The sequence below is a fragment of the Gloeophyllum trabeum genome (assembly GCF_000344685.1).
Source record: "Gloeophyllum trabeum ATCC 11539 unplaced genomic scaffold GLOTRscaffold_00002, whole genome shotgun sequence".
Classification (NCBI taxonomy): Eukaryota; Fungi; Basidiomycota; class Agaricomycetes; order Gloeophyllales; family Gloeophyllaceae; genus Gloeophyllum; species Gloeophyllum trabeum.
This window is the reverse complement of record NW_006920411.1, coordinates 2,253,154-2,274,765: the sequence shown is the minus strand read 5'-3', so window position 1 is coordinate 2,274,765 and position 21,612 is coordinate 2,253,154. Positions and strand designations below refer to the sequence as shown.

General features: G+C 53.1%; 10 protein-coding genes across 10 annotated transcripts; 6 read left to right on the top strand and 4 right to left on the bottom strand.

Annotated features, from left to right (window-relative positions):
- Nucleotides 1-198: 198 nt before the first annotated feature.
- GLOTRDRAFT_103545 (uncharacterized protein) lies at nt 199-998 on the bottom strand (the record flags this gene model as incomplete). Its single annotated transcript, XM_007864297.1, has 4 exons — nt 199-468; nt 530-622; nt 678-812; nt 870-998. 4 exons carry the CDS (start codon nt 996-998, stop codon nt 199-201), a joined length of 627 nt encoding a protein of 208 aa, XP_007862488.1.
- Nucleotides 999-1,269: 271 nt separating this feature from the next.
- Nucleotides 1,270-2,029, top strand: GLOTRDRAFT_33029 (4'-phosphopantetheinyl transferase; the record flags this gene model as incomplete). The annotated part of the gene is made up of 3 exons (XM_007863481.1): nt 1,270-1,422; nt 1,503-1,515; nt 1,554-2,029. The coding sequence occupies 3 exons, from the start codon at nt 1,270-1,272 to the stop codon at nt 2,027-2,029; spliced, it is 642 nt and encodes a 213-aa protein (XP_007861672.1).
- Nucleotides 2,030-2,911: 882 nt separating this feature from the next.
- GLOTRDRAFT_55623 (hexokinase) lies at nt 2,912-5,377 on the top strand. Its single transcript, XM_007863705.1, has 9 exons — nt 2,912-3,168; nt 3,222-3,263; nt 3,318-3,353; nt 3,412-3,778; nt 3,833-3,890; nt 3,935-4,071; nt 4,140-4,831; nt 4,884-5,005; nt 5,068-5,377. The coding sequence occupies exons 1-9, from the start codon at nt 2,996-2,998 to the stop codon at nt 5,127-5,129; spliced, it is 1,689 nt and encodes a 562-aa protein (XP_007861896.1). The 5' UTR covers nt 2,912-2,995; the 3' UTR covers nt 5,130-5,377.
- Nucleotides 5,378-8,235: 2,858 nt separating this feature from the next.
- GLOTRDRAFT_33324 (uncharacterized protein) lies at nt 8,236-8,728 on the top strand (the record flags this gene model as incomplete). The annotated part of the gene is made up of 3 exons (XM_007863498.1): nt 8,236-8,409; nt 8,463-8,576; nt 8,633-8,728. Coding segments are annotated over 3 exons (384 nt in total), but the record flags the coding sequence as incomplete, so codon positions are not given.
- Nucleotides 8,729-9,055: 327 nt separating this feature from the next.
- On the bottom strand, nt 9,056-10,485 carry GLOTRDRAFT_103543 (NAD P-binding protein; the record flags this gene model as incomplete). Its single annotated transcript, XM_007864296.1, has 7 exons — nt 9,056-9,196; nt 9,264-9,472; nt 9,525-9,716; nt 9,784-9,924; nt 10,047-10,146; nt 10,198-10,394; nt 10,446-10,485. 7 exons carry the CDS (start codon nt 10,483-10,485, stop codon nt 9,056-9,058), a joined length of 1,020 nt encoding a protein of 339 aa, XP_007862487.1.
- Nucleotides 10,486-13,195: 2,710 nt separating this feature from the next.
- On the top strand, nt 13,196-15,225 carry GLOTRDRAFT_109741 (uncharacterized protein). The gene is made up of 4 exons (XM_007864295.1): nt 13,196-13,315; nt 13,445-14,286; nt 14,344-14,628; nt 14,679-15,225. Exons 1-4 carry the CDS (start codon nt 13,219-13,221, stop codon nt 15,123-15,125), a joined length of 1,671 nt encoding a protein of 556 aa, XP_007862486.1. The 5' UTR covers nt 13,196-13,218; the 3' UTR covers nt 15,126-15,225.
- Nucleotides 15,226-15,339: 114 nt separating this feature from the next.
- Nucleotides 15,340-16,464, top strand: GLOTRDRAFT_103541 (20S proteasome subunit; the record flags this gene model as incomplete). Its single annotated transcript, XM_007864294.1, has 6 exons — nt 15,340-15,342; nt 15,398-15,544; nt 15,604-15,707; nt 15,768-15,856; nt 15,915-16,115; nt 16,169-16,464. 6 exons carry the CDS (start codon nt 15,340-15,342, stop codon nt 16,462-16,464), a joined length of 840 nt encoding a protein of 279 aa, XP_007862485.1.
- A 108-nt stretch (nt 16,465-16,572) lies between these two features.
- GLOTRDRAFT_55615 (cytochrome oxidase assembly) lies at nt 16,573-18,044 on the bottom strand. The gene is made up of 4 exons (XM_007863704.1): nt 17,773-18,044; nt 17,226-17,716; nt 16,982-17,166; nt 16,573-16,918 (listed from the first exon to the last, which is right to left on the bottom strand). The coding sequence occupies exons 1-4, from the start codon at nt 17,946-17,948 to the stop codon at nt 16,607-16,609; spliced, it is 1,164 nt and encodes a 387-aa protein (XP_007861895.1). The 5' UTR covers nt 17,949-18,044; the 3' UTR covers nt 16,573-16,606.
- A 514-nt stretch (nt 18,045-18,558) lies between these two features.
- GLOTRDRAFT_11419 (bola-like protein) lies at nt 18,559-18,869 on the top strand (the record flags this gene model as incomplete). Its single annotated transcript, XM_007863421.1, has 2 exons — nt 18,559-18,661; nt 18,739-18,869. Coding segments are annotated over 2 exons (234 nt in total), but the record flags the coding sequence as incomplete, so codon positions are not given.
- A 366-nt stretch (nt 18,870-19,235) lies between these two features.
- On the bottom strand, nt 19,236-20,673 carry GLOTRDRAFT_28879 (uncharacterized protein; the record flags this gene model as incomplete). Its single annotated transcript, XM_007863468.1, has 8 exons — nt 19,236-19,355; nt 19,409-19,629; nt 19,693-19,884; nt 19,939-20,079; nt 20,138-20,147; nt 20,223-20,318; nt 20,380-20,576; nt 20,634-20,673. Coding segments are annotated over 8 exons (1,017 nt in total), but the record flags the coding sequence as incomplete, so codon positions are not given.
- Nucleotides 20,674-21,612: the final 939 nt, after the last annotated feature.

The window sequence follows — 21,612 nt, the reverse complement described above, 5'->3', positions numbered from 1 at the left end:
CTGTACCATCGTCCAATGACGCTTTTCGGATTCTCAATACCATATATGACTGCTTCCACCATCTTAGCGACTGTGCGTCAACTGTTAAAAGATGCTACGGATACATTCCCATTATTACAGCCCTACCATACCATGATTACACATATCGTGATCCAGCACCAATCGAAGAGCCCCCTCCTTCCCGCTTAACTTCTCCCGTCATGCAGTATCCACTGGGGCGGCGGGTGCCGCCTGCGCAGGCCCACCGGTCGCTGGTGCGTGCGTAGCTTCGTTTGTCGGCGATGCTTGCCCAGGTCCGTTGGTCGCTGCTGTCTGCGTAGTTCTTGTCGTGCCAGTCGTTCCGGTGGTGGCTGTAGTCGCCGATCGACTAACATTGGCGCCCCCGACAGACCCGTTCTCGGTATTGAACGTAGACCCACCGGCGGGCGAGTGAGAGTGCAGCTCGACGATGCGAGCTTCGCGTTCAGCCTGCCGGGAATATCAAGATGTCAGTGACGTGTGCGGAGGATGATATCTCTTGAGACGTTACATGGTTCTGCTCATTTCTCTCTTTAATCTCTTCCACCAGCGTCTGCTTCCGCTGCTTGCTGTGCGCCATACGCTCTTCGTTCTCTTTCTTGATCTTAGGGCAACCGTCAATGACGCCGCTCTGAAAGCCCAAAACCCGTGGATCGCACCTGCACGCGCTGCTTCGCTTGATCCACGTCTGTCTGTATTCTCTCATAATTATGGGCGGCGTTGTTGATCCCTTTGGCGGTATCGTGTTCCTTGCGGAGAGCTTTATCCAAATCGTGATGAGCCTTGTCCGCCTCCTAAATCACAGCAGCAGTGTAAACGCGAGGTGATAATGTCTGAAGGGCTCATAGTACCTTGTGTGATTTCTCCACGGCGTTGGCTGCTTTCTTCAGGTCTTGAATCGCGTGATTAATATTCTTCTCCTCCTGCTTCTCCTCCTGCACGAGCATCTTCTCGATCTGCTTTACCTGCGGGTCCGGCATGCTGATCCTTGGAAATCAAGAAATATCGGAGTGCGGGTAATTGGGTATCGCGAGGGCTCGGGGTATGGGTATAGCTGGTCTTGCATGGAGCCCGAGGGAGGAGGAGCCTTTATGGGTGCTCTGCGCGTGACGTCATGCCCGATGATGTCGTCCCGGTGAGATGGATCTGGAGGAGATTAGGGCATTTGTGGCGGTGCCTGTCACGGCAGCCGTCACGCACACGCGGACGCTAAAGTTTGCGCGTCCGAGCTCCAACTCACGCGACAAGTCGATGGGCATCCTCGGCATCGGGGTGGACATCGTGCAGCTCTCTCGCATTGCCTCCGTCGTTGCGAGAAGAGGGCAGCGGCATCTCGCGTACAAGATCCTCAGCGCGCGCGAGGCGGAGAATTTCGAGCAGATCATCGAGGCGGCACACCCGGGCGTGCTTGAGCCTGCTGAGGATGAGCTGGGCGCGTCGGTGCAAGGGAGCACGAACTGGACGAGGAGGGTGCGCTACCTGAGCGTGAGGTGCGTGGTGCAGCATCTCACGACCTTTGGCATCATTCTCAGAAGTGCTGGCGTGTAGATGGGCCGTCAAGGAAGCCGCGTACAAGGCGATGAACCGCGTCGTCCGACCTACTTGGAAAGAGTTGACGTACGAGAATACTGGAGGCTGGGGGTCTGATCCTCCCAGGCTTTTGTACCATCCAGAGGACCGAGAGCGCACTAAGAAGATAGGCAAGCTGTTTGTGTCCGTCTCTCATGACGGGAACTACGTCGTTGCGCAAGTGGTCGCTGAGGAGCCGGAGAAAACTGAAGCAACCTTGAAATCGCGTCCTCTTAACAAGTCAAAGCGACGGTACTTGGAAAAGCAAGCGTCCCGTACTTTAAGCCCGCCAGCCAAGGAGGAGCAGAGCTCTTCACCGAAGGATGACTCTCACTCGTTGCAGACGCAAGACTCGCGTCCTTCAGGCAGTCCCTCGGCGGCTAGTACCATGTCCGCATTGATACTCGCGAGACTAGATGCAGCCAAGCGCGGATCTGGATGACCACAACGAGTCTCAATCTAGGAGCGGCGGCTCGCCGACAGCAGTACTTTCTCAAGTCAGAATGGCAAGGCGACTGTGGCGTCTAGCTGGCATGGAGATCCGTGGCCTAGGACCTCTTATTTCCCTTTATTTGAGGATCCGTCTCCCCAGCTCCGACTACAGTTAGCCGTCTGGGCCCTCCCCACTCGGGATGGCCCTTGGCTGGTCGCACACATAGATTCTTTCTCGATTTCGAGTTGTCACTCCCCACTCCAGCTCGCTTGAAGGGCCATACCGCGGACGCACAGATTGGTAGAGGGTTGTGAGAACAGATGGTTTCGCATGTTTGACTCGCTGTGCCATGCATACATGTATAGATGTATAATCCACGTACTACATAGGTTAATAGCTGACTCAGTCTGTCCTGTCAGGCGTGCCCAGACGAGGGAGCACTTTGAAGAGGAATGCATGGTTCACTTGTCATATTCGGGAGCGAAGAAATAGAAGCACGTGAAAAGAGGCAGGCCAGAATTATGAATGCAAATCTGAGATGACTATCTGTGCTGCTTCTGCCTTGATTTGATGGCGTCCCACTGTTGTCTCGACATTTGTTTGGTTCTCATATTCATACAGGTTAAAAAGACGGCCTGAACCCCGTGGGGCCCCCTCGCAAATATTGCTCACAAGAAGGGGAACCGGTAAGTACGCAGACGATCCCCCGGCTGTTCCGCGATATGTCCTTGGTGAAATTTCTTGCGATGGTCGAGCTTTGGTCGAGGTTCAGACATTCGCCGGAAGAGGCAATCAGAACCGGCCCGACGTCCGGATATGGGAAGGATGACGTTCCAGTCTCTCAGGCCGACCGCGATTGGTCCTGATGCGCCTCGATGGTGGGTGACTGCCGTGTATATCTATCTCTCCTCACAACAACTCTAAGTCCCGCCTAACTTATATCCTGTCCCCCAGTCCCCACAAGCGCAATTCAGAATGGCGCATACATCCGCCCTATTCGAGTCCTTCCCGGACACGTCCCAGCGCATCCTCGATGACATCGAAAAGCAGTTCCAGCTCGACCAGAAGGACCTTGTCGAGCTCACGACGCAGTTTTTACGCGAATTCAGCTTGGGTTTGGGAGAGTACAACCATCCGATGGCTATGATGTGCGTGCTCATATTCGCACATTGGTGTTGTTATTTCTCACTTCAGAAGCAAGCCCGACTTTCGTCACAGGTGTTCCGGATGGCACTGAAACTGGGTGAGTTTCGCCCCCAATTCGTCCTCGGTGCGTATCGACTAACGCGCCACGTAGCACATTCCTCGCACTCGATCTCGGTGGGACAAACCTGTGAGTGTTTCTCAGCGCCTCCCTGCGAAAGCCGGCTTACTCAGGCGTGTCCCGCCAGTCGTGTCTGCGAAGTCGAGTTACACGGAGACCACACCTTCACCCTTCGTCAGCAGAAGTACAAAGTCTCAGAGGCCCTCAAGGTCGGCGAGGCGGCCGCGCTGTTTGACTATCTAGCAGATTCCGTCGACGCTTTCCTGACGGACCACGCGTCTTCCGCAACACCGCAAGGCGACGCGGACCTGATTCCACTGGGCCTGACCTTCTCGTTCCCCGTCGAGCAGACAGCCTTGGACGAGGGGAAGATCTTGACATGGACGAAAGGTTTCAATGCAAAAAACTCCATCGGACGAGACGTGGTCAAGCTGTTACAGGACGCGTTCGACCGGAAGCATTTACACGTAAAGTGCGTCGCGCTAATCAATGACGTGCGTTTCCCTCTCGCTGTAGCTCTGGTTCCCGCGCGTAACCATTGCTTATAGACAGTAGGCGCCCTACTCTCGCGCTCCTATACTGCAGGAGCGTCTCTACTAGGCAAGTGTCTTTTGTCTCTGTGCTTCTATCGGATGCTGATGTTGCATCAGGTGCCATCTTCGGTACCGGTACAAACGGTGCCTACCTCGAAGACGTTGCGAAGATCACCAAGCTCGGCAATTCTCCGGCGGCTGCCAAAGGCGGAAAGATGATCGTCAATACGGAATGGGGCGCATTCGACAATGCCGTATGTTTGACTCTTCTTCATCTCATATTTACTCACTCTTATCACGTGACTGGCTTTCTCCATGACAGCGGATAGTGCTCCCCAGTACTCCGTTTGACAACAAGTTGGACCGAGAGTCGATCAATCCGCACTTCCAGGCATTTGAGAAGTTCATTTCCGGGATGTACCTCGGTGAAATCACGCGGAATCTTCTGCTCGCGCTCATGGATGCTACGCCGAAACCTATCTTGTTTGGCGGCAAGAGCACGCCCGCGCTCAATAGCCATTACGGGCTGGACACCGCGGTGATGAGTCAGGTGGAGGAGGCATGGGAGGGTATCCAGGAGAAGGATACCGTGGCGGACATTAAGCAAGGCGACAAGACGATGGAGAGCACGAGCCCGGAGGCGACGGCCATCGTCAACGGAACGGCCGCTCCAGCCCAGCCAAAGGTGACGCTGAAGTTCGACCCTGAGTCGACGCAAAATGAGATGAAGGGCCCGTCGTCGCTGCCGACATCGTATTCGCCGCAGCAGCTGGCGGCGCTCGAGCGGATCAGGGCGGTGCTCGTGCGCGAGCTCGGGTTCCAGTCGCCGGAGGACGTGACGCTAAGGGATGCCGCGATTGTGCGGTGGGCGTGTGCGTTGGTCGCGGAGAGGGCGGCGAAGCTCAGCTCGTGCGCTGTTGCTGCCGTTCTTGTGCAGACCGGGTACGCGAAGTTGGGAGGTGGAGTTGTCGAGGGTGCGGATAAGACCCGAATTGGCGTCGGCGTGGACGGAAGGTACGTGCACTGCGGAATATATCGAACGTAGGAGTACTCAATGCCGGCCCAGTCTCATCCAACATTATCCGAGATTCCAGGCCCAGGTGATGCAGTCGCTGCGTGGTCTCGTAGGGAAGGACGTGGAAGAGCGAGTGGAATTGGGTATGGCGAAAGACGGAAGTGGCGTCGGAGGTGAATATATGCATTCCCTCACACACGGGCGATGTGAACTGACACCTTCCGCGCGAAAACAGCTGCTCTCTGCGCTTTGATGGCCATCAAACAACATCCCGACATCCTAAACCAAGGTTCTTGATTCCCTTAGATATATTGATAGAAATAAGGCATAAAATGTAGCGAAAGAAACTTGTACGTTTAGCGAAGCTTTCTTGTATCCCTGTTGATCTGTGTTCTACGTCTTGGCGCTAGCCGCTCGCTGCTTCAGGGGGTGTGGCCTTTGGGATCCTGATGAGAGACAGTATGAGTTATGGAAGTAAATAATGCCGTGTATTGTAAAAGTCTTGTCAGAATATAGAAAGCAACTCATTCGCTGACGTGGCGCGTAAAACCGTCTGGAAGACGTGTGCGTCGCAGGGGAATAAATAGGCTAGAAATGTAACGGGACAATAGGAGCTAGAGTGGGAGCCATGAGCGCATATACGCGAGCAGCAATTGCAACCATCCTGCTATCATTTCCCGTAGACCTAGAAAGAACCTGGTTCCCACTGCAACGCGAGGGAAAGCCTGATGCTCCCGGTGGGCGCATACTAAGCCCGATACGGATTGTGGCGAATGGGGTATTGCACAATAACATCTACCCCGCTAGTTGAGGAGTGAGCCCAGTGGACACGGCGCATTGCTAGGACGTTGACATGCGATGAAGATCTCCTTCATGCCAAGCTAGGGGCCGAGGGTAGAGGTGGACTTGGATCAGTAAGCACAACAGAAGTGGATATCCAGATTGATATGGCATACTGACCGCATTTGGCACGAGGAAGACTTCTCTAGAATCGGCTACTTCTCTTGTTAGCATACAGAGTTGTACCGCCGCGCATGACGGAGGATATCCAACATCCATATTCAATTCTAGGAGAGCCACCCGAGGGAAGTTGAATGGCTTATACTGCCACTGGACGATAAGCAGTGTCCTGTATGGAGGAAAGACCAGGGCGGTTCGAGACTACTTACTCTGAGCAGTCAATGGCACTGCTTCCAGACCGCACCGCAAAGTCGTGTATTGTGTCATGGACGGCTGCGGTATGGGAACCAGTGTGAGAGGTAGGCAGATTGATGCACAGCTCAGAATGCATTCGAAGGCATATGGTTGGCCGGAGAGGTGTCGAGCCAGGAAAGAGACAGGAAAGTACTCCGTGAGTGAGTGGGCTTGGTCACCGCTTCTCCGCATGAACCGGGTAACCCATGGGATACCATGTATACTGCTGAAGATCTGATGGCTGCGACGGAAGAATCACACGTGAATGATGACGGGCCTTTGTCCAGCCAACAGCCCTGAGCTGCGTGCGCTGCTGTGCAGACAGTGGACTATGGAGTCTGGAGAGCTCCTACGGGAGTCAGATGATGAGACGTAATTGCGGTTCAGCAGCATGAGGAAGTTGTAAGCCTACCGCGGTTGATGCATCTGTTCACAAAGTCTAATGCTTCAGGGGTCTATTCGAGCCGGACTCCCAAAGGCTTTGGGTCGCCTAGTTATACACCATGGCTCAGCACTAGGCGACAGTCCCAAGAGCCAGCGTGGGTCGTATTCCGAAGGGATGAAGGGCGTCTCGAGCGCCCGTCTACGCAGATAGAGAGGTTCCGGTTTAATGAGATCGGCTGAGCCTACAGTTAGACATCCCTGTAAATGAAACATCAACACCAGAGGGGTCAAAGATGCACTGACTGTCACGGGGAATACTGTTCTCGCCCAGGTCAAGCAAGACCCGAGACTTATCTCCGGAGTAGGTTCAAGTATATGTTGACTTGGTAAGATCAAGGCTAGATGCGACTCCTTAGGTAAAAACGACACCTCTTGATTTTGCAATCGGCTGTAGTACTTTCAGGCTCGGTATCTCATGATTTCGGGTTGAAGAAACTTCTGCAGCGAGGTTAGGCAAGTTCGTGCTCATACTGCTAGTATGCCGAGTTGTCTTGAATCGCCTGATCGGTATACCTCAGTGACTTGACCGAGCTACATATCATCACCAGATGTAGAACAGAGGTCACTGCATTTGGATGCGGACCGCCGACCTGTGCAACAGCATGAACTCGAAGTGAGGCGGCCACATCAGACGCGTTGTTTATGGTTGTGTACCCTCGTGGACGCGCCTTGATTGCCACAGGGCTTCTCGCAGCGTTCCCCCCTCTACCGCGCGAAGGACCGTCAACCTACCGCAACAGACGCTTCGTACTATTCGTATCTGCCTCAAGGCTGCCTCGTGTTAGATGCTCTCACAGAAAATGAAGGGCCCATTCTCGATGTTGTCATGGGTGATCTCAACTCTATGCGCCGAGATTAATGTCTTCTATCAGCGGATGTGGAAAGCGTGTTTACTTGAGCGTTAGTACACCTCCAAGGTCCGACTCTGCCTGTTCAGGCGTATACATACTGCTAATTGCGACGACTAGCTATGTCACTCCAATGTATATCCGTGGAATCGCCGCTGGATTCAAGTACGGAAAACCCATCCTGGACGGTCAGAGCTTGCATTATCGATTTGCCCGAGCGGAAAACGGGTTCGACTGGTCCAGGACTACCCTTGAGCTGTCCTCGAGGTTCCGTGGATTCAGCTGCGCTTGTCTCACATTATCCGCATGGTCTAATTTCGGATCGTCGACATATAAATCACTTGCATCCTACGCGTTTTCGCTAACCTCCCCCTCCCTCCGTCTCCCTCCTCCTGGTTCTTAAACCATTAAAATGTCATACTCAGTATACGATGGTGCCAGTCGGCCAGTTACGCCCTACGGCGCGTATGACGGCACGATGTCTCGTCCTATCTCCCGGGCCCGTTCTCGCCATTCGTCCTTCTCGCACGGACAACCTGCCTACTCAGCCTACGGCGGAGGAACAATGTACGACGAGCCGTTGATTTATGATGTAAGTGTCCGCCCACTCAATGAACAGATGCATTGGTGATTGACCCCGCCTTCGTAGGACTATGCCCCTCAGTCATATCCTGGATATGCTACTCCGGGGCGATCATACACACCTGGATATGGTAAGACATCCCAAGCCCATGGTTACGTTGCTTCATAATTGATTGCCTTGTCCAGCCTATGATGACCTCGCAGTCGGGAACTATCAGTACCCGTATACCACAGCTGGTGCTACGACGTACCAACTCGCTCGGACCTCATCCAGACCACAACTGCGGCGGCACTCCTCTTCAGCATCGTACTATCCTAGCGGCTTGCCCATCGGAGATAGCTTTAGGCGCCTCAGCACGAAGTCCATCAAGTTCAGGAGGAAGGGTGCCTTCCGCGCCGGCGTCTCCCTGGGGGAATGTTTGCGCAACGTGCGGCTTTCAGGCAATGATTCATACACATTCTATGATATGAATGTGGACGCGAGGAATAAAATTTATATGCGAGTCTCGGTAAGCGCAGTGTTCTTCCAACATTAAATATTCATTCAATATATGGCATACAGTGGACTGGTTATCGTACGATGACTTATGAGATCCCTATGCAAGGATATGGAGGTCGCATTGATCTCCAGGCCCTTGCAAGGCGGGTCGCGCGAGCCTGCATGCACTATCTGCAGGTATGTATTGTCTTCCTACGACTTGGGAAGGGTATTGATATCTCGAGTTCCCTCAGGCGAATGCCATGCCTATCCCATGGGATCGAGTCGTCCTGCACCATCTCGAGGAAGTCTCGGTCGGTGTGTGGCAACCGGTCATGACAACAAGTTAAAGTCTCGAACTCGCGTCGGCCTTGATCTGTCTGAGTATTTATTCATCTATGTTGTATTAGTATGTCGTCCTACCTACACACGCATCCGGCTCCTTCATCCAGCTACTAGTCTGACGCCGCACGTTCACGTTCACCCACGCCCTGTACGTTCTACAATGTACAATAGAGTGTAGTCGTCGATACCTTGGCTATGGACCTTAGCATTCTGCTTACGACTTATGAAGATAGCGTCATAATGTTATTCGAATTATTTACTACATGCCTACAAGCTAGAGGAGCGGCGGATCAGGAGTACCAATCGCAATTTGCTGGAGCACTGCGTACCGTTCAGTTCTCGATCCTGCGGTTTGCAATCAAAGCCTGTATTTCCGGTTTAATGCTATCCAGAAGATCTTGGGTGGTTTTGGTTGGTTTCCATCCGATGGCCCTCGACCGGTCAGCCCTGCAGCGGGAATTACCTCCCAGATTCTACAACAAGTCCGTACGTCAGACTGTTGCGACCACGACGGAACTTGGAGATTGATAAGACAAATACCCTTAAGCGGAACTTCTGAAACTCTTCATCTGTGAATGTGGTTGGTTCACTCGTGCCACGTCCTAGCTTCGCCAACGCCGCTGAAACTGCCTTGGCCACATCGTACAAGAGGTAGTGGTCGCTTTCACCGAAATAATAACCTTCGCGACCATTGGGTGTCTCCGGGTTTGACAAGGCGCTGTCGAATAGCACCGTGTATAGATCACCAACTTGTGATCCCATTTGATTTCTTCCGGAAATTGAACGAAATACAGTACTCACGCTCATCTATATGTATGCAGGGCCAGATATTCTTCCCTTGGCCGATCACACCGCCCTGTCCTCTGGCCCAACCTGCACGGATAAGCGCAGGGATCTGAATAGACTGAGGATTCGACATGCCGCTGTAGAACAAGGGTCCGCGGGCAATTCCGTAGATCGTGGATGGTAGAACAATATGAGTTCGCACATATCCTAATGAAAGAGCGATGGATGAGGATATGCCCCGAACCTGGTATATATATCTGGATCTGCAACGAACCATTTCTCCCAGCCTCAGAGACAATGACATCCACCGGTCGATGCGGCTGAGAGTGGGGTAATGTCTCGATGAGGTTTATATCAAGGTCAGAGTAAACGTTATCCGTGGCAAACATTCCCCCTGCATTGTCACGGAGGACACCTGTAGTGCTATCATGGTAAGTGCGGATAGCATACACTACTGAGCATTACGCACCAGTTCCTGACTGGAAGTGAAGGGATAGACTTTAAGCCGGTAAGAATGAATGGTACGTAGTCTATGACTTACTGTGTGAATGAGGATCGGCGCCTTGCCTGTCTTATCATATGTTTTCTTCTGACCTCTCAGGATGGCCTCCGCAGCAGGAAGATCATCGCAATCCGCCTACCGGGAAGTGTTCAGTGGAAGTCACATTTGAAAAGACCAAGAACCTGCAGCGGTAATGACAACGTCAGCTTGTGCCGCTGTATTTTCAAGCGTTTCCAGATCTGAATGAGAGCCTATAACGGGGCTGACCCCAAAAGATTTGAGCAACTCGATTTTCTTAGGATCTCTGACGAGGGCTGTGATGTCGAAGGAATCTGTCCTGGGATGCTGAAGGAGGCACTGCAATATCGTGCCGCCTATGTAACCTGATATTTCTGTAAACGCGGAACTCGAAGCTCAGGTCCATGATGACCTACCAGTCGCACCAGTTATGAAAATATGTGTCTTAGCAGACATTGCATGAACCCAGGAGTCTCTCGTACCCAATGAGTATATGTGTTGTACGCCGCTGGCTCCGATATATAAAGGTAGCAGACATTTGTTAGTAAGCCTATGACATGAACTCACGCAGCGTTGACGAGGGATCCAGATTAACTATCTTTGCATGCAGGCACGGAAGAAGACCGAGAAGGGCTCACGGGGACAGTATGCAACAAGGTTGGGATCCTTGCTGAGACAGGTCAGGATCCGAGGTAATTGCGGATCAGCATGACCGCGAGTGGACAAAGATACATATGTCCGTCGAAGCCGTTGCTTTCAGCTGTAGAAAACCAGAGAAAACCAACAAGTTTATTTGAACGACAACCGTAAGCTGGCTTCCTTGATCAAGTAATGTAAGACAGCCCAGTCCGTATGCCGGATTCCCGTATCTTAATAGGAAGACGAGGACTTGCACATCCAGACGCTAAAGCTTAAGAAAAGACTGCATATACTGCCTGGCTTCAGTATTAAGTGTATGCCCTAAAAAGAAGGATAGACTGACCGCTGGAGCAATATATATGCCTGCATCGGAGGGCCCGAAGGTGAGGATTTGGTCATCACTCCCTAAGCTACACAGTCGGAAAGGCCATAGAAGACTCTGGGCAGGCGGGAGGGTATGACAGAAGTGAAAGAATCTTTGGCTCGGGAAGCCGACATGCAGGTAGTGTATAGAAAGGACCCTCGATTTCTTGCTGTGCAAAGCAAAGCCCCGTCTTTACAACAATGCACTCTCTAATTATCCTAATGAACTGCTGTCCCGCCTTCAGGGTTGCTTGAGGGCATATTGCAATTGGACGCACAGCGTACAGTACTGTAAACCAAAGCCCAACTTGAACGCGTCGCGCTTTGTGACAAACGCGTCACTTGTGTCACAAGCGTACGTGACAGGTGACGCTGGAACCCCTTTCGCTGCTCTCACCGTCGCAGGCGTCGGCGCCGCTTTTTGAGACACAGTCTGCTCCGTCGTAGGCCATGAATAAGAATCCTTTTGTTCCGACGCCATCGTATCCGACTCAGCAGCCTCCCTTGCCTCCAGGTCCCCCTCCGGCGGCGCCAGGTCAGCCCGATTACTCTGCATATTGGGCGGCGGCGGCGGCGGCCCAGCACCCGCAACCCCCGACAGTCGGTGCATATAGCCAACAATGGACTGCTCCCCAACCCGCTCAGGCACCACAGCAGTCTGCTCTCTATGCGAATTACGGTTACGGGGGACAGCAAAACTTCCACTGGCAGCAGAATCAGCAACGGCAGCAAGCCCAGCAACACTACCCGCAGCCCCCGCCGCCTGTCGCTCAACCGCCTCCCGCACCCCCTGCACAACCGGCATATAACCCCTATCAGCCCCAGGCTGGTGCCTTCCAACAACCCTATGTTCCCCAGGCTGGTCCGGCACCTCAGCCGCCACCTTACCAGCCACAGGCACCTGCGCCTCAACCGTACTTCCCTCAGCAGTCGCAACAAATGCAAGGGCCTCGTCCGAATATCCACCATGCATCCCCACAACATCTACCACCTGCAAAACGTCAGCGTTTTGACGGCCCTAATCAGCGTGGGCCCATGCCTCCTCAACCCCAGTTTCAGGCGCCACCTCCACCGCCAATGCCTCAACAGCAGGGAATTTATGGCCCTGGAGGCGGTCGTGGTGGACCGCCGGGGAATCAAATGAGCAGAGGCGGAGGTTCGAACGCTCGTGGAGGTCCGTTAAGAGGAGGTAAGAGCGGTTTCATGGGTGGTAATAGAGGTGGGAACATGGGCAACCGTGGTGGTCGTGGTGGTGGCAATATGTATGGCGGTGGTAACCGCGGCGGCGGGGGTGGTGGTCAGCAGCTGAAAGGCCACGGATCCAGGGGTGGCTTCTATGGTAATAAAGACTTTCACAACCGCCGAGGTGGGTCTTTCAATAGTGGACATTCGCACCATCACCCGTCGCAGCAGCAAAATCCTTCAAATAATTCAAGTTTCCGAGGACGGGGGCAAGGTCATTTTACACATACAAATCGGGGTGGAAGACACGATTTTGGTTCCCGAGAGCCTACTTTGGTCTCCAGTGTAAACAGTTCAGTCGGTAAAAAAGAAGAAAACCGGCGGACACTTACCGATTTCAAGATCGTCGGCTTGGAGATCAAGGATCTGGGTTGGACTTGGGGCAGCGTCCCTTCGACTGTCTCCGTGAAGACGGAGTCGAAGCCAGGTCCTACAGGAAGCCCTGAGGATTCTCATATTACCGTGAAAACTGAATCGGGCGAGACAGATACGTCCGGCCAGCGGGCATCTGGTAGCATTGTGAAGTCTAACGCTGCACCTCCCGCTACGGATGCTGCTTCATCTGATATAAAGCCTCCTGCCCCAACCCCTCTGGGGCCGTCGAATTCTGTGTCTTCTTTGGCGGCAGATCAGTCTCCTCCCTCTCGCCTCAGGATATATTTCCATACTCCCGTTTCTGCTGATGATTCTCATCCGATATCGCTTACTTCATCTTTTTCTGCCGGAGCATCTGCTACCTCTGATGTGAGGAAGGGCAAGAGGAAAAAGTTGGAGGATGACGATGGTGATCTTGAGGAACAACGTGCTCGTCCTCCTCCTATTATGAGCGGTGATATGGCTGAGCTGGACACTGGCAGCGTCTCCGCTGTTGGGGACATGGATATCACCGCTAGGAGTAGTGTTGCTCCTAGTGTTACCGAGACTGCCAGTGAGGGCGATTGGCTCATGGCCGCAATCGGAGAGGATGAGGGAGATGACGAGCAGATGCATGCTCATGAAGGGGATCCAGAGGGCACCCAATGGACACAGAACGCCGAAGATGGTGAGCATCCCACCTTTGTTTCCATGAGCATGCGCTTTGCGCAACCATCTCTCTTTCTCGCAAGGGAGACGGACGAATGCGGCTCGTTGCGCATTTATAGAACTGACTGTTCCTTTGTTTTCGCTAAAGGAAATGCTGAAACGGTCGCTGAAGGCGACGGCCACGACGGTGACCCTAGTCCTGATGAGCCCATGACCAACGGTGTCGACGCTCAGGAGCACGTTGACCAAGAAGCAGCAGCAGCAGGTGCTCCCCCTCTTAATGATGGTGGTGCAGATGAACCTGCTCAGTCTCAGGCAGACGGTCCATCCACAACTGAGAATTTTGAGGATTCTAATGCGTCTGGGGCTCCTGCAGCGCCCACGGACCATCAAATGACTATCGAGGGTGATACTGCGCCCCCAGGATCTCCTGCAGATGCTGTACACCGGAATACAGACGCGGCGACCAATGGTGTTGGTTCTGAGGGACCGTATGCCCGTGACGATGGCCACGACTCTGATAATGCTCAGAGGAATGACCCGACGTCGCCCCTGGAGCCTAGTCCTTCGTTTGCTTCCACTGTCCCTGAGTTCTATCAGCAAACCCAGACGCAGGATGTCACGAATTCAGAAATAAGTGGAAAGCAAGACACAGATGAAAACGGGTATTACACTCAAGATCCTTCTGGCGATAGCGAGCAGACACAAGCTGAAACGCAAACACAATACGAATCCCCCGCTTCCAATTCCTTAGCGTCATCTGCTACTTTAACGCTTGCGGACCTCGGGCCCACTGAGGTTCCCAAAGAACCAAAGGGTCCAAAAATGCCTTCAGCTAATCGTCTATCCATCTCTTATGCTTCTGGGACTCGAAGGCTGGTTGTCGACGCTGAGATAGTCGATAAGCTGAAGGTGTACAGAGCTGAGGGTCGGATCGAGGTTTTCATAAGCCTTGAGCGAGAGGAAACCGACGACTTGAAGGGCATCCTGGTTAGTCCGTCTATTTCCCTATGCACGTACAGAACTGACAACCCTTACGGCGCTCAGATTGAGGGTCTTTCTGACACTACCAGATCCTATCTTCCCTTACCTACTCTTGGCGATGCACCTAACTCAGACCCCAGCCTCCCGCCGTTTTCAAAGGCGGCCATCCCATCTCAGCTGATGATGGCCGTATACCTTGATACGGAGCGGCCCTTGTCGGAACCAAAATGGGTTAAGAGCGGAGACGTGCAAGAGTGGTTGAAGAGTATGTTTGGCAGGATGTTTTGGGTGGCTGGCGACGCTGCCGACGGTTGGGAGCGGAGAATCGAGGTGGTTGATCCTGATCCAGTAAGTGGAATTTCGACTCGAATGCGGCGTTTCTAATATCACTACCATAGGCTCCTACTATATGGACTGTGTTAGAGGGTTGGGCAGCCAACTCTCCCGTAGGCACGTCCATCGAGCGTCAGCGCTTCCTCAGGACTCACATGACTGAGACGGACAACATCATGGAGATCCTACTGCGGCTTGTTAGAGGAGAAAGAGCCACGCCGTTCTCGACCACTTCCTCTTCGATCTCAGCGCAAAGCGTGTCGGGGCCACTTCTCGCGGCTCTTTCACCGGGTTCACCACATGGTGCCCAGCAGACACATGTATCCCTCGCTGTCCTAGCGATTTTCAGAATGGCCGTGGAATACGCGAAGAAAGCTGTCGGTGATAAGGGCAAAGGTGAAGCTGAAGAACGTGTCGGTGAAATCATTCGGTGCTTGCCTTCGCATCTCCTCTACAAAAGCCTGGACGGCATATTCAAGGAGTGGAAAGTAGACAAGAAGGGTGGACGTTAATTATAGTGTAGAAGCTTGCATTACCTTATATTGTACAGTTTGTTCCTGGCAACGAGTTGCCTGCACCTTTGCCTCAGAACTTGTGGACAGTTGAAACTTGACGCGTCGGAGAGTACCAACTACTACTTGCCAAATTAGGTCTAGAGCAGCCGCGGACGTATCAGTGCACTTGAAAGACGCGTCACCGTGTACACTTGCATCTTACGCGCCGACCATGGTATGTATACCCTCGCTGAAGCTTGTCTTCTCGCGTTTCTGACGGATATCTGCAGTTCCGCAATACCTACGACTCAGACAACACCGTCTTCTCGCCCCAAGGCCGCCTGCACCAAGTGGAATATGCGCTCGAAGCCGTGAAGCAGGGTTCGGCCGCTGTAGGATTGCGATCCAAGACGCATTCTATTCTGCTGGCTTTGAAGGTTCGTGATTTATTGCATGTTGCTGAGAAGAATTACACAGACTGATCCTACACTGTTAGCGTTCGACGGGAGAGTTAGCGTCGTACCAGCAGAAGATGTTTCGAATAGATGACCATGTTGGGATTGCCATCGCTGGGTTGACGTCTGATGCACGTGTGCTGAGGTGAGTAGTTCTCTAACACACCTACATTTCTTTACGATGGCTAATGCGACTTCTGGCCAGTAATTTCATGCGGCAACAGGCCATGTCCGAACGAATGGTCTTCAACCGGCCCGTACCTGTTAACCGACTAGTCTCTGCCATCGCTGATAGTACGTTACCATTTGAGCGGGCATGTATGACATGCGACTCTAACCCTGGTATTTACAGAGGCTCAGTGGAACACGCAAGAATATGGTCGACGTCCGTATGGTGTCGGCTTCCTTGTTATTGGCCAGGACCAGCTGGGACCTCACCTCTACGAATTTTCACCCTCCGGCAACTCCTATGAGTACTATGCGATGTCCATCGGTGCCCGGAGTCAGAGTGCAAAGACATACTTGGAGAAGCACTACGAGAGCTTTATGGATTGTACGTCATTCTGTTCTTGTCTTCCTCTCTGCCCTATCTCATCACAAAACCAGCCAACCTTGAGGATCTCATCCGGCATGGTCTGCACGCATTACGGGAGACGCTGCAGCAAGATAAGGAGCTCACAATCAACAACACTTCGATAGGAATCGTTGGTCCGGCGAGTGAGCACGAGAAGAATGTGCCTCCTGGGGGCGACTTCCGGATTCTGGAGGGTGAAGTGATTGAGCCGTTCCTCAAAACTATGATTCCCAAAGAGGGCGCAGAGTCTGGGACAGCTGCTGCTGCTCCGGCTGCCGACCCGCAGCCACCAGCAGCTGGGGACGAAGACGTACAGATGGGAGAATAAATGTATACTAAGTTGTTTTGTCTGCTTTCCAATTTGTTACTTTTTTCCAGGATCAGGGCGAATGTTTAGCAGTGAATGAGTGAGTGGGGCTATCTAAAGGCTACAAGAATCACAAATGAAGGGACCCAAAATACGTCTGCTGCTATGGCTGCCGTTGTCTCCGCGCTGCCACAGAAGCCTGTCTCCACGCCCTCGCCGCCGCTCCTGGTCTCCGTAGTGCCACCAATAAATGGATCATACTTGTCAACAGCGCGACACTGCCAGCTTGATGACACGCGGCGAGTGACACGGGCACTAGGTATAAGAGGGTGGAGATCCCCAAGATTACTTGGATATTGGCCACGCCAAACGCTATCGCTGCGAAGCGTTTGGCCATGGGCGGTAGTATGGCCTTGTAAGCTGGCCTTAAGGAAGCCGCGTACAATGCGGCAGTGGCAAAGTAGGTGGTGGTAGCCTGCGGCCCATCGAAACGGAGTCAGAAGTCGGACACGGCACCGAGGGCGAATATGCCACGCACCAAGACACGATGATCGAATTGGACTGTGGTCGGATTTTCGAAGACGTTCCGCCAAAGGTCAGACCGACTGGGATCCTTGGCATATGCGGGGTCGAATAATTCATTCGTAGGAGGTACCAAACGGCCTCCCATATACGGGAACTCGTTGTATACAAGGCCAGCGTCTAATCCCGCCACAAAGGCCCCTAGGAATGATCAAAGTAAGCATGTGCACGACAGAACGTGCCTGGTCTCGGGGATTTACCTGATAAGGCTGTTAGAAATACTAGGCCAGTCAACGCCCAAGAAGCTCTCGAGAACCGCTTGACCAGAGGATTCGAGAGGATGGTCTGCCAGGATGTACCATCCTTGAGCCCACTCCAAACTCCCTTGTTCGCATACTTCCAATCAAAAAGAACAGCCAGACCGGTTCCGATCATGCCCGCATACAGAACGAATGCCGTGCCCAGATGCGCCGCCAGACGGTACTGCGACACGCGTGGGACGGAGTTGGTCTCGACGATGGAGTCTTCCAAGCCCGACTTGACCATGTACCATCCAAGGAGACCTTGCACGCCGATCAGGGCCGCCATTGCGGTCAGCTGCCGTGGCATTGATGCGGAGAGCTGCTTCCGGAGAGCGAAGTAGGCCAGTGGGACGACGAAGGCGATGCCAATGATTCGCCCGAGGACGCGATGACCCCATTCCATGTAAAATATGCTCTTGAACTCATCCACCGTCATGGAGTGATTCAGCCTTCACAGTCATGTCTGTATGTGAGATGCCGATGTACGTCCATGAGGTGCACGCACATCTTAAACTCGGGAGTAGCCTTGTACTTCTCGAATTCTACATTCCAGTCATCCTGAGTCAAGGGGGGCAGAATTCCAGTGATAGGCTTCCACTCAGTAATACTTAGTCCGGACTCTGTAAGGCGGGTTACGCCTCCGACTACAATGACCGCAAATACCAGGGCAGACGAGAACATGAGCCATCGTCCCACCGCTGGCGGAGAAAGCGTTGGCAAGGGCGGTGCGGTACCAGCATTAGCAGCACCAGCATCCAGCTTAGCACTGTTGGAAGAGAAGAATCGGGGCTCGAGAGGCTTGACTTTGCCTGATGCAAAAGCCTGTTTCGCGATTACGGAGTAGCATCTTGAAGGCCGTGCAGCCCTTCGGAGCCTTCTTGCTGCGATAGTGAAGACTTCCGTGTGCGACCTCAAGGTCAACCCGGATGGCGTACTATGGATTGCCCTTAGGCATGGTAAAACCCTCTTCGCTGCGAACGGTTTGACGTTGGCTGCGCTGGCGAACACCGCGAATAACATCGAGGCGTAAGCCCACTGGCGACCTCCGTTTGAGATGAAGGCCGGAGACGGTTGGGTTGGGGAGAAAGCTGTCTGCCCTGACTTGTCTGACCATTTCGGAGAGTCTGGATTGGCGAGAAACCCCGGACGTCCCCGGCGGCACAGGCGTCCACATCCGCATTCTGGACCTTCGTCTCTCCATCGCTCGAGTCTCGGAATGTATGCGCTTACTCGCAGTCTACTCCGACCCGGCCTGTTCCCTCGTACGAACCTGAGGGCATTGTCCACGCCACCACCCTCTCAGGCCCCTGCGCTAGACGAGGGAGAGCGGAACATATACAACAAACTGAAAGAGAAGTTCAACCCGTCCGAATTGGTCGTTCAAGACGTGTCAGGTCTGTTTTCAAGCCAACTGGAGGCTTGAGCCGCTCTGGTATGTGCCTCGGGATTAAGACTGTGTCGCTGCCTTTAGGGGGTTGCGGATCGTTCTATGCCATCACTATTGCAAGTGATGCTTTCAAGGGGTTACCCATGGTGAAGCAGCACCGAATGGTGAATGACGTGCTAAAGAAAGAGTTCGAGGGCATCCATGGCTTGCAAGTGAGTCTTCGTTGTACTCCCTTGTATCGACCCTGACCTGTATCAAGCTGAAAACAATACCGGTATAATGCGACCATCACTTCTGCCCTCCCTTAGATTCCGCTGGTGTACATGCACCACTCACGCGATTAAGGGCGACGATCCTTAGCTGGGTTACTGCCTCTAATGTGCTTTCGGTTACGTACAGATTATGGTCCAATCACGCTCCTCTGATGTACTGCCACAAGTTCGCAGACCTCGCGGAAGCGTTTCATACTTCTCCGCATTCATTCAGATTGCGCTAACATACACTTCTAATCCCCCCCCCGGACCCAGAGCTCAGTAGCGATCTCTCGAACCGATAGCTTCGCTAATCCTGCCATTCTTAATCAGCGCTTCAGTCTCCGGCTTTACGCTAGCCAGGAGATCCTTGACTGTCTTCGTCGTCTTCCAGCCGATTGCTCTTGAGCGCTCCGCCTTGCAGCGCGAATTGGAACCAAGATAAGCGGACTGCAGAGTAGCAAATTGTCAGTTACCATCGTCCTTCACCCATGGACGGACACGAAACATACCCCTCCGAAATATTTCTGCATTTCCTCCTTCGTGAAAGTCGTCGGCTCCTCGCTCTTCCCGCGACCGAGCTCAACGAGCGTCTTGGCTACAGCCTTGGCAACGTCGTACATCAAGTAATGGTCGCTCTCTCCGAAATAATAACCCTCCCGGCCATTGGGAGTATTCGGGTTCGCCGTGGCCGCGTCGAACAGCGTGATGTACAAGTCGGCGACTGAATGACCAGTCATAATATATCAGGACATCATCGCGACGGGAAAATAGATACGACGCTTACTTTCTTCGATGTGCACGCACGGCCAGATGTTCTTCCCTTGGCCGACCATGCCTCCCTGCTGTCTGTCCCAGCTCGACTTGATCAGGGCGGGAACCTGCACGGAGTGCGGGTTCGATACTCCTTTGTCGAACAGAACGCCCTCGGCGATGCCGTAGATTGTCGAAGGTAAGATGATATGAGTCCGGGCATATCCTGCATGCCAGACCTCAGCTCGATTTCCCCCCTGCCACTGACACAGGTACTCACCTTGTTTACCCTCATTGCTGACGAAGATGTCGACCCACCGGTGTGGCTGAGACGGCTTCAAAGCCTCGATCATGTCGATATCCAGATCGGAATAGACGACGTCGCTGGCAAACATGCCCGCAGCGTTGTCAGAGATCACGCCTGAGGACCGTTGAGCCCTGTGTCAGCATGCAAAGTTGGGTTGTGCTATCGATATGACGTGGACTTGCCTGTGCCGGACTGGTATGCGTTTGAGCAGGGTTAGCTGATGCAGTCACAGGGAATGATGCCAATGGGCATCTTACCGTATGGATCAAAATTGGTACCTCACCGGTTTCCGCGTGCCTTTTCTTCTGGGCGCTCAGGATGGCCTTCGCAGCCTCCAGATCGTCAGCATCTGCCTGTCATTATTTCCTGTTAATTCCACGAGACACCCGACGTTTGCCTGGAGTCTGGACATACCACCGCGAAGACGACATTTGCTTCCTTTGCGAGCGCCTCGAGCTTGTCAGTATCGGAGTGAGAGCCTATCACGGGCTTGACGCCGAATGTCTCCAGGAGCTTTGCCTTGTCGGGGTTGCGGACAAGGGTCGTGATTTCGAACGATTGTGCCTTAGGATGTTCCAGAAGGCGCTGCAGGACCGACCCTCCAATGTAACCTAGCAAGGGTTAGCATACATAGGCTGGGTGCACGCGTACTTTCCGACGTCTCTCACCTGTGGCGCCAGTCAGGAAGATATGGGTTTTGGTTGACATCGTATACAGTTCGGATTGCCCTCCTTAGGTTGGTTTACCTGGGGTATAGGAAGTCTGGTCCTTGGTAAGCCCTGTAAATGTAAGTATTTAGGCAGAGACTCTTCGAAGTGTTCTGCCATGACGTCAAGCCGAGATCGAAGGAGAACATATGTTTATGCCGGGGCTCTCTTATGTGTATTCAGCGCGATCTCCAGTCTACTAGACTCTGGGTCAGCTGGGTGAAGGATCAGAGCTTCGCGATGTCGCGCCATCTGCTGTTCTCGCATAGTTCTCCTCTTCCCCCCCTTCTTTCCGGGAGTACTAGTATTATAGTCCCAGCGAGTCTGTGTTCGATATCAATTGAGGAGCCTGAGCTTCGACCGGCGTGGGCCTCATGAATAAGCTACGTGTCCCAAAGATGGACATACGATATTCCAGTCTAGGTACCGGACATTCGATTCAAACGGCCGCCTTTTGTACTACTATCATTGAGGGGGTTCTGCAAAATTTGCAGAACCCCCTCACCCCCTTATATCTCATTCCACACTCAACCAAAAAATGTTGGGTAAGCTCAGGCAGGTATATATACACTAGAATAGAACCTCTGCCAAGTCAGAATGGGAATATCTGCTGTGGTTGAAGAGAGGGAGAGAAAATGGGTCCTGTAGGCCATGGGAAAGAAACAGTGTCCACTAGATCTCTCGTGATGCTCTCAACGGACTGCAGCGGAATGGCTTGGCGTATCATGAATATGCTGTCTATAGTACAATACACCAGCCCGATAGAGTAAATAACGAGCGTGTCGAGATAGAGAGGCAACTTTGCACATCTCCCGGGCCCATATCGTGACAAAAGCGTGACATCGCTCGCGGCGAGATCCCACTGTGACCGCATGTGACACCTTTTTGCAGAACCCCCTACATGAACCGGCATCTCTCTCCTACGTTCCACAGGCTGCAA

Coding starts and splice junctions, on each gene's coding strand:
- GLOTRDRAFT_55623 (XM_007863705.1), top strand. CDS start 2,996: ATGGCGCATACATCCGCCCTATTCGAGTCCTTCCCGGACACGTCCCAG. Junction 3,169..3,221: donor AACCATCCGATGGCTATGAT/GTGCGTGCTCAT, acceptor TTCAGAAGCAAG/CCCGACTTTCGTCACAGGTG. Junction 4,832..4,883: donor GGCGTCGGCGTGGACGGAAG/GTACGTGCACTG, acceptor ATGCCGGCCCAG/TCTCATCCAACATTATCCGA.
- GLOTRDRAFT_55615 (XM_007863704.1), bottom strand. CDS start 17,948: ATGTTCTCGTCTGCCCTGGTATTTGCGGTCATTGTAGTCGGAGGCGTA. Junction 17,167..17,225: donor ATTTCTAACAGCCTTATCAG/GTAAATCCCCGA, acceptor GATCATTCCTAG/GGGCCTTTGTGGCGGGATTA. Junction 16,919..16,981: donor AATTCGATCATCGTGTCTTG/GTGCGTGGCATA, acceptor GATGGGCCGCAG/GCTACCACCACCTACTTTGC.
- GLOTRDRAFT_109741 (XM_007864295.1), top strand. CDS start 13,219: ATGGCCGCAATCGGAGAGGATGAGGGAGATGACGAGCAGATGCATGCT. Junction 14,287..14,343: donor ACGACTTGAAGGGCATCCTG/GTTAGTCCGTCT, acceptor TACGGCGCTCAG/ATTGAGGGTCTTTCTGACAC. Junction 14,629..14,678: donor AGGTGGTTGATCCTGATCCA/GTAAGTGGAATT, acceptor TCACTACCATAG/GCTCCTACTATATGGACTGT.